At 32.2% G+C, this 10,705-nt stretch overlaps 1 protein-coding gene across 2 annotated transcripts; it reads right to left on the bottom strand.

The window, feature by feature from the left end:
- Positions 1-3,329: 3,329 nt before the first annotated feature.
- On the bottom strand, positions 3,330-4,806 carry LOC131063211 (F-box/kelch-repeat protein SKIP4). Of its 2 annotated transcripts, XM_057996999.2 has the most exons (2): positions 4,269-4,806; positions 3,776-4,159 (listed from the first exon to the last, which is right to left on the bottom strand). In XM_057996999.2, the coding sequence occupies exons 1-2, from the start codon at positions 4,653-4,655 to the stop codon at positions 4,106-4,108; spliced, it is 441 nt and encodes a 146-aa protein (XP_057852982.1). In that variant the 5' UTR covers positions 4,656-4,806; the 3' UTR covers positions 3,776-4,105. The 2 variants fall into 2 exon arrangements, with proteins under 2 accessions (XP_057852981.1, XP_057852982.1); XM_057996998.2 differs by having other exon boundaries at positions 3,330-4,806.
- Between the last annotated feature and the right edge of the window lie 5,899 nt (positions 4,807-10,705).

Raw genomic sequence — 10,705 nt, forward strand, 5'->3', positions numbered from 1 at the left:
TGACTTTTAAGAGTTTTTCCAATCCTACTTTGACCAAGAGTGCAATTTTGGGTTGCATCTTGCGTAGCTTCTACTTAACTAGTTTAGCATTGGGATCAACTACAAGATGATGTACTACTAATTTCGGATCCAAGCCAATCATGTCTGCATAAGACCATGCAAAGTTGATTGGCCATTTGTGAAGGATGTTGGAGAGCACTTTGAGTTCATCCTCACATAAAGATGCATCCACATGAGATGTGTGGATATTCTATCGTGCCCAAATTTATTTCATTGGTCTAATCTATGAGAATAGGCAACCTTTCAAGAACATAATCATTGGCGAGGGGAAGAAGATAATCCTCATCCTCTGGTGCCTCAGAGAGGTTTTCACCAGAAGATACACCATTTATTTTTACTATTTTTGAGTCAAGAGGTGCCTTAGAGGTTTTCACCACAAGACTCTTGAATTTTTATTTCCTTTTTACGTTTGCAGTTAAGGATTACTTCTTCCTCAAAGTAACCTTGAGGGTCCAGCTTGTAAACTATATTCTACTCAAGATGGTGATATGGTGCAGCCTCAATTGCCCCAGGAATTTTAGGAGCATTGTATCATCTTGGAATGTGTCTAGGTGTGTAATAGTTTAGCCTCAATCAATGAGCTCAGGGTAGCAAAGGGGAAGGTTGATGAGGAGGATGGATGTATCGAAGAGGTTAGATGCGCCAAAGTTGGAGGAGTTATCTATATCATCGTACGCTTGTTTGACAACCTCTTCAAGCATGTTGTCGATATTGATTGAAACATTTTTATTGTTTCCAGAAGTGCCAGCCGAACTTGAGGTTTCATGGGAGGGATGTCCAAAACCAAGCCCTTGGTGGTTCACAGTAGGATTGGGATCAATGGGTCTTATGATGCCTTGTTCTTCTTGGCCTAAGCCACCACCTTCGTAGTTCCATTTTTGTAGCCCACTTGTGAACAATAGGATATTTTGCCTTAAGTGGCCTCAAGAAAGTGTCATTATATGTAGAGACATCCTTGTAGAGCCACTGATTAATGTCACCTTCTATGACCTCATGGTTAAGCTCTCCTTGAGCTTGAAATGTGGTGGAGCCACATAGTAAACAACTACAAAAATGTAACAACATGATTACAAATGCCAACAAATAGCGTACATATAAACCAAGACATTTATAATTCAAATTAAACACTTTACATAGATATATCTTATTTATGTTTTGGAGTTTGTAACCCTAATCTTGAATCAGCTGAAGTTATGTCATGGCCAGAACATTTCTTCTAAATAAATATGGAAGCTATGAAACCAAAAAAGCAACCTTAAAAACTATGTCAATCCAAGGAGCCTAATCAAAATCATTAAAGTCTCAAATATCTTTAAATTGTTGAATCCCTTATACAAATAATAAGAATGTCTAGGAAAACAAACAACAAGTGGCTAATTGTGGTTATTAATAAATTTATTCCACCAAATTAACAATGAAGCAAGGTTGAAACGTTGTTGTAGGGAGTAGTCATTCCATTGCAAAAATTGGCATACTTGCTACCAAGCCTTCCAAAATGGATTGTAAAGGGAAAGAGGCCTTGATTTTTAAAAAGGGACACGTAATAATTTTATCAAACCAATTTACATATTACCACATTTTCACATTTTGAAGGCTCCAGCTTGAAAAACTCGATTACGAACAAGTATCTTCCATGGTGCATCCCATTTAGTAGCTCTAATAATCCCACTTCATAGCAAGGCACAACCATTGAGTTTTCAAGTCAATGATTCCTAGGCCAGCTTTATGTCTTGGCTGAGTGCAATAGGACCAAGAAGAAGCAACGAAACCAGCATTGTCATCCCATTTGGACCAAAGAAATTTTCTAATTAATTTATTCAAATGTTCATATTTCCTTTTAAATGGCATCCAATATGTTGAATAATAGGAGGCAATAAAAAAAATATTAGTCACTTGAATTCTGTAGCCAAGGATAAAAATTTGTTGCCCAATTGAATAGTTTATTTTTAAGTCTATTAAGGAACGATTCCCACATGTCGAAAAGAGAGACCCCTACACCAAAGGGAATGCCAAGATTTCCAGTAATCTCCCCATTCTTAAACTACCTCCACTCTTTAGGAATCCATTTAGGGTTACATCCAAATTGGGACATCATAAATTCAATCTTTTTGTGAGCTAATTGAGAACCAGAAATGGCAGAGTATAAATCAAGGATGTCCATGGTATTCTTTAACTCCTCTTCATCATTTTGCAAGGACAACATACTATCATCAGAAAAATAAGAATTAATAAACACTTTGTTTTGAGAAATAGATATTCCTTTTACTAAGCTTCAATTGGTTGGATGTTTGAAGAAGGTAACCCAAGGCATTAGCTGTAAGCACATATAAGAAGGGGGGTAAATGACATCCCTTCCTTATGGATCAATGTAATTAAAATGGGGCAATTAAAAAATTATTGATCACAATTGAGGCATCAACGTCCTAGAAAAACATGTGGACATGTTTTTGTAATTTATGCCCAAACCCCAACCAATATAACATTTTGAAGATGAAATCCCAACAAATCCTATCATAGGCTTTATCAAAGTCTACCTTGATCAACAAAGGATTCTGACCCGAATGTTGAGCCCATTCAAGTGTCTCCCAAGCCAACATAAGATTATCCAAAATAATTGCACTCAACTCTAACAATTCCTTGGACCACCGATTTAATCTTGATAGTTAAGACCTTTGGTATAATTTTATAAGATGTATTCGATAAGGTAATTGGTCTCCAACCAGCAATTCTATCCTAGTTCTTTTCTTGAGAAATTAACTTGATTAAACCTCTATTGATGTTCGATCCTAGAGAACCCTTATGAAAGGCTTTCAAATAGAGCATATAAAAATCCTCCTTAATTTGATCCCACATAGGTTAACAAAATTCAATTCGAAGGCCATCATAAGCTAGACTTTTATAAGGTTTCATGTTAAAAATAACACGCTCAATATCTTCCAAGTTAAGGAAAAAATAACTAGAGTTTAGAGGCCTCCTTAAAGCCAACCTTAGCATTCACTTCAACTGTCCGCCAAATCAAAAAAATATTACTAAATTTCTAAACATTTATTATTAAAATATTCCGTTATAAAAAAATTGCTTTTAAAGCCGAAATTCTCAGCACTTATCAGTACAATGATCTCAAACCAAATTAAGATCATTTTTGGTATTTTGTTGAAAACTACCCAGGCTTTGATTTTGTAAAATCTGAAGCGCACAGATTATAAATAAACACAAAACCAGAGAAAACACAGGAAACAAAGCACTGTTACAGCAAAGAAGAGAGATTATTTTACACACAAAAGTCTTTATTTAGAATTCATGATAGATTCATTACATGCTGCCTCGATACAGAGGTCTTTTTCTGTATGAATACAACTCAAAATATGGAATCTCTTATAGAGAAAGATATCCCAAAAAAAAAAGATTAAAGCTGAACTTATACTGCACTTACTTGTTTCATGCATCTATTATGCATTATTCGCCGAGCTTGATTAGGGGAATAAACTATTTGTCAATGCATGCAACCTGGAAATTAACGACGGTGGAAACTGAAGTTTAACTGTGAAACTGAAGGCTGTAAACGGTGGCAGGAGAAATTACATTCCAACAGATTTACCATGCAGGAATGGTTTGGGAGGAATCTACATGGTGGGTATTTTGGCTGACATTCTAAATCCCCTCAGAAATTTACTTCTTACTGAAACCAGATAACTATGAATTTGATTGCAGAATTTAAATTAAAACAAAATGAAGAAACGTTACCCCTTACGACGTTTAAATATCTATATTGATATCACAACAAAAGCTTCGGCATGACTTATCAGTCCACATTTCTCATCGTCTTCCTCAATTTCTGTTTTATTCTCTTCAACCCCATCAAATTCTACCCACCTGTTCTCCTCAGCTTGAAATGCCTCTGCCATCTTGCGCTCTAAATAACCATGGACAACAAATCTGCCGTCTATGATAGAGGCATGAACCTTATACTTAGCATGGATCATGTCCGCCACAGGGGTCCACACATATGTCAAGGGATTATACATTTCAGCGGATTTCAAGGCAGTCAGATCATCTCCGTCACAATCGGAATCATAAGGGCAATAGGATCTCTGCCCACCTGCAACATAAAGTTTCTCGTTAACTACTCCGCAGGCAAAAAATAGCCGTGCATCTTTCATTTCCTGCAAGCAATTCCACCGATTTGTTCGGGCGTTGAAGACACTCACTTTGTTGATCGCCGGCCAATGTGAACCATATTCCTGCACTTCACAGCCGCCAATTACAAACAGTAGCTCGCCAATTACTGCGCAGCTGAACCCACATATTGGCCTGTGTTCTTCCCTCATTAACGGCAACGGCCACCACTCTGAATCCTCCGCAGTTGAATTCCTGGCGCACCAGCGGATGAAGAACGGGTCCTTCACAGCTGCGTAAATCCATGATTCCGTAACGCGCAGGCGCTTTCGCAGAGCAAAAAGTTCAGGGCTTTTTACAGCTTCCCTCCATGAAGAAGAAACTCTGGGAATTGCTTCGCAATAATATTCCCTTGGTATTCTGGCCAGGATTTGCAGGGCGACATCATTGGGCAAACCAGGAATGAGAATCCCCTCCATATTTTACGCACATACAAACACCAGAAGCACTCCTGTGACTGCACTCAAAATTTGAAGGCTGGAGAAGTTAAAAAGGGGATTCGTGGGGAGAATGGTAGAGCCATGTTTTGCGTTAGGATTTGGAACTATATACCTATGGATTTTTTGGGGGGCTGGGGAGGCCCGACAAATTTGGGGCTTGCCATTTAGGGTTCCATGGAAAGATTTCTATATTAAAATAACTAAAATTTAGATTTATATTTTATAATATGTTTCTTTTTCGTTATATTTCTAAATTGTTTTGCATAATACTATCTTATGGCAAGTTGCTGCTCAACTTTTTTAGGCCCCATGAGTATTTATTTTTCTGCTTATTTTTTAAGGGAAAACTTAAAATTGGTATTAATAATATTAGTAATAATTTGTGCACAATAAAAAATATAAATAAAATGTTAAAAAAAAGAGGGAAACAAATTTGTGGAGCCACATGGCATTGTTAGAAATATGCAGCTTATTTCCAGCCCCCCTATTTTCCTAGCTTACCCTATGTCCCCATGCGGCTGCTTAAGTCTATTTTCTGCTTATTTTTAAGCAGTGAAAGTGTTCCCATGCAATTTTTATCTTTTCCTAGTTTTGTGTAACAGCTGTTCCTTAATAATAAAAAATAAGCTGGAAAAAAAAGGAGGGGGTAGAAATAAAAAAAATGACACATGGCTTCACCAAATCTTTTTCCTTTCCTTTTTACTTTCCTTAAATTTTGCTTTTAAATTTTATATGTAAAAAATATTATTAAAAATTTCATTTAAAAGTGTCATTTAAGAGGGTTGCTTAAAAATAAGCACAATTGTCTTATGCATGGGGTCACTAGCTCTACAAACTGTTGCACAAAAAGTGGAGCAGCAACTGCTAGCCAAAATAAGCTAAGGAGTCGCATGGGGACGTGCCCTTATTTTCGATTCCTAAATAATAGTTGCTCCACTTAAATAGCAAAAGATTCTAAATTATCCTTTTCCAACAATTTTAAATTTGCATGGGAACACTCCAACTGCTTAAAATTAAGCAAAAAATGGAGTTAAGATGGGAACATGAGGTTACTGTGTGAAATGGAGGTCATTACCGAGAGTTATTTAGAGGGTATTACACTCAATGCAAATATGTGTTATCCCAGCAGGGTTTGCAGCAATATTACTTACAATGAGAGAAGGAAAAGCAGTCACAATCACATTATGCGGGTTGATTTTCAAAAAAGAATACTTGGGTAACCTGGAAATGGCGATAAAATGTGTGGATGACAATCTATAAACACCTCACTCGGAAGATTACTCCAAAGTGGCAGAAGCCATTGATAAGGATGAGGTGCTTAATGTAGAATTCAAAAGGCCTATTCTTAGTAATAAAGATCAAAGACTCTGCCGCCAAAGACAAACAGAGATTGTAAGAAGCATTGCATTCCTTAAGCAATGGATTGGAGTGGTTAAAGAACCAAAAGGGGAATGGTGGGTGAGTTATATGGTAGAAGAAGGATGGACCCTATTCTAGTTTGATAACCCCACTGAATCATAGGTCTTTGGTATGGAAGCTGCAGATGAAAAGGAAGAAGATTAAGCTTCAGTTACATAGTTTTTTGTCATTACTACTATAATGAATCTTATACATAAAGATATAGGATCCGCAGTTAGCTCATGGTACATAGTTAAACTAATACTTAAATAGACATAAATCTGGAATATTACAGTAAGAATCTAAAGTACAGGCTAGAGAGGTCGTGGTAGTATCAATCATTTGCTGACCAGTGCTTCCATTTCTGATATTATTGTAGACTGGGTAATCTTTCATAGTAGAGCCAATAATTTCTGATGTTGACTTAATTTGAAAGAAACCTAGTCTATAATAACAATAGGGGTGAGTATACAGAAATAATATTGGCTTTTATTCTTCTCTTAGCACTAACAGTTAACATAGTGGTTTGGCAGAAGAATGTTTTGAAAATCTATTTTGTAGGATAAGCAGAAGGTGACAAATATGGCAACAGGGAACTTGGAAAGTTGGACAAAAATACACTATCCCATGTAAATCAAAGATTCTCCCTATGAAGGACTTTTTGATAAGCCAGAATGTAGAACCTATAAAAGGTCATATGTAAATTAAATGTTATTAGTCTGACTAGACCGATGGTCTCGGGCAAGACTGGGGGTTTTCTCCTCTCCGTTGACTGAGCGGAGATTGTAACATTCTTAATTAATAAAATAAGGCTTAGGCCTTTTTACTGAGCAAAAAAAAATAAAAAAACTTAAACTTACTAAATTTAATTAAACTATAACATAAAAAAATTTAAGACTTCAATTAAATTAAATAATTTAAACATAGTAAAATTTAAGCTGATTAAAATTTAAAAATTATATAAGAATTCAAAAACAAATAAAATAAATAAAACAATTTAAGTTAAATAAATTGAATTAAATTAAACAGCATAAATTGAATTATTAAATTATTCAATTGAATTGAAGTTTTCTTTCTTTTAAAAAAAAGAAACTAAAGTATCACTTAAATTAATTTAAATTAAATTAAATAATTTAAATTCATTTAAGTTACTTAATTTCAATTATTTAAACATAGTAAAATTTAAGATAATTTAAATTTAAATTTTATAAGAATTTAAAAATTAAATAAAACAAGCTAATTTAAATTAAATCATTTAAATTAAATTAAATTTTAATTAAATACAATAACTTAAATAAAATTAAATTATTTAAACATAGTAAAATTTAATTTGATTAAAATTTAAGAATTGTATAACAATTAAAAAATCAAATGAAACAACTCAACTTAGCTTAGCTTAAATTAACTTAACTTAAATTAAATAACTATAGAAAATTAAATTAAATAGTTTTATTTCTTTAGAAAAACAAGAAACTAAAGTGAAGTTTTTTCATTACTTAATTAATAAATTTAAACACAGTAAAATTTAAGTTAATTAAATTTAAGTATTGTATAAGAATTAAAAAACCAAATAAAACAACTTAATTTAAATTAAATTAAACAACTTAAATTGTCCAAGGGGTTGAGCTTAACTGGTTAAAACACTGAGTTCTCACTGTGGAGACCCAAGTTCAATTCCCAATAGGGACATCTAAAGTGGAATTCTAAGTTGTGACTCTTGACCTTCCATAGGATGAGGAAGGTCTCGGGGTCAATCTAATCAAACATAATAATAATAATAATAATTCAAAAATATGTAATGGGGATGGGGCCCCCTACTGTGTCCCCACTGGTTCATAGCTCCAGTCAAAAGCTATTCAGGCTTCGGCCAATTACCAATCAAAAAAAAAAAAAAAAAAAAAATTAAACAACTTAAATTAAATTAAATATCTTAAATGAAATGAAATAGTTTTCTTTATTTATTTTTTTTAAAATAAGAAACTAAAGTCAAGTTTCTACATTTAATAATGAAACTTAAAGTTAAGCTAATTAAAATTGAAGTATTGTATAAGAATTAAAAAATCAAATAAGACAACTTAACTTAAATTAAATAATTTAAGTTAAAATAAAATTAAACAACTTAAATTAAATTAAATATCTTAAATGAAATGAAATGAAATAGTTTTCTTTATCTTTCTTTAGAAAAATAAGAAACTAAAGTCAAGTTTCTACATTTACTAATGAAACTTAAAACTAACTTTAAGATATTAAAAAATATGTATATATAGAAATAATATCTTTTAAGAAATCTTAGTTTTTCAAAAGAAAAGCACATATTTTTCACAAAACAAAGTTAATTTTGTTAAATTAAAAAATTAAAAATAAACTAGAAAAACCTATTTTATATTGAATGAACTAAAAAAATAAAGTTTGAATTTTATTTTATTACATGAAACAAAAATTCAAAGCAAATAAAATAAAATTGAAAACTATAGTCTTACATTCAAAAATAGTAGCCCTACCTCTATAAAATGGAATTAAACTTTTTTTAATAGCATAGTGAGCTAAGATTATAAGGACAACAATAGAAAGTTTTATCCTTTCATTTTTAAGACTTCTTTCTCGGTGGCTTTTCATTCCTATGTTAAATGGGGGAGTTCCATGAAAATTAAAAACAATAAATAGTATCAAAAGTGACTTCTCCGCATTTCTATAAGAAAATTAACAATTCAAATCTAAATGAATTCATTTAAACTATAGATTGAATTCTCAAACCAATTTACTCTTTTAGTCATAGTTATTTAATGTGATGTATTACAGATTCTTGTATTTAACACTCTTTAAGATATCATAAATTATTTCAAATAATTTTTTTAGTTATCTCAAGGAAATAGGTAGTGCAATAAACTATGCAACTCTATTCAAGAAACCTAATATGGTACATAGAATCAACTTCCAGATGTATACTCAAAGTGGTAGAAATAATTTTACTTTTATAGAGTTTTAGGTCAATGCCTTCATAAGAAATTTAAAGTTTTCCTTTGTAATGTCAATGTTTGTGCAAACAAGCTTCTCTACACAAGAGAGCTTACTTTTCTTTTACCAATGTTAGCACGCTTTTGTGATTTTAATTGCATGCTCCTTTGTAAGAAACACTATTTTTCTTTGTAGATCAATCTACAAATGAGCATACTATCAAAGAAAATCTCGTGGCCAGTAATTAGAAAATAAAAATAGACAAGAATAATGAATGTATCTCACCACTTCATGCTTCTCATCCTCTAGCCTCTTTCCCCGTTGATAAAAAACAATTTGCATGAGGATGTGTCTTATAACCATTATAATCTCACATTTATTTCAATGTGACATTAAAAACCTATTATTTTATTTTAAATAAAATTTATTTCATTTTATGCTTGAGAAAAGATAAATAGTTCAATTACCATATCTTGCTACTATACAACAATCATTAATTCTCATTTAGTAATTACAAACATGATATTTTCGAGAGAAAGCTTCATTGAAATATTTTTGGAATCACTAATGTTTTGGGTATTATTTCACAAAATGTCAATGTTCTAAAACAATTTCTATGCAGTGTTATCCATAAGCATTTGTTTGCAGTTTTAATCTCAGACTCTACAAGCTTGAAGTCTTTCTCTCTTGTGTGAACATACCCAACAAATTGGATGTGGTATATTAGCCAATTTCACATCTTTGTCATATTGTTTTGTGGATTTCAGACTGGGGAATTGTCATTGATGTTCTAATGCTTTATCACTCGAATTGCATTCTTGTAGCTTTGTGTTAGTTATTATTTAGCTTTTTATTGGTTATGAGCTTTTACACAATTATGATTAATGGTTAGGTTAGTTACACAAATATGGCATTGCATTTTTAAAGAGTGTCAAGACCATTTCTTCACTGCCTATTGTTGAGGTCATATTCGGGTAAATTAGCTACTACATAATACAATAAAGAAGATTGATTGAGAATTTTGATCCATAATAACTCAGGTATACCAATATCTAATTCATTTATATGAATATTACTTAGTTGTATAACTGATTTATGCAGAAGTAGTATTATGCCCTTGAAGATTTATTTTTGAGGGTTGTTATACTGCTTTAATCACATGAAGAATTGATAAACAAACATGTATAAATGAAAAATAAATATATTTAGCCATCACAAAACAATCAGTAGATTTACCTTGGACATACCAAATGTGGGTAAATGGGTTTGTGTCTTAATCCACTATAAATAATAAATGCAAGGATATAAGCTCACAAGTAATGGCATCCAACCATACAACAATAACCCTTGTTCTATGTATGGAATCAATTATAACTTTAAAGTCAATAGGGATCATGTATATAAAACACTTAAGTACAAAGTAGAGCATGACATGTTTTACTCTGATGTTAAAATTGATGAAAATGCTCTCAATGATCTATCAAGAAATTGTGATGAAAATATTTTAAACAAATTGAAGATAGTGCACATGATATTTGATTCTAATGTAAATTAAATCATATTTGTAGGTCCAATTATGGAGATAGATAAAGGTAACATAATTTAGCTCACACAACATCAATGGCTTTGAAACCTCTAACTATTCATAGAGAGATGGAATTGATTTGTGCATGAGT

The sequence above is a fragment of the Cryptomeria japonica genome, chromosome 1 (assembly GCF_030272615.1).
Source record: "Cryptomeria japonica chromosome 1, Sugi_1.0, whole genome shotgun sequence".
Lineage (NCBI taxonomy): Eukaryota > Viridiplantae > Streptophyta > Pinopsida > Cupressales > Cupressaceae > Cryptomeria > Cryptomeria japonica.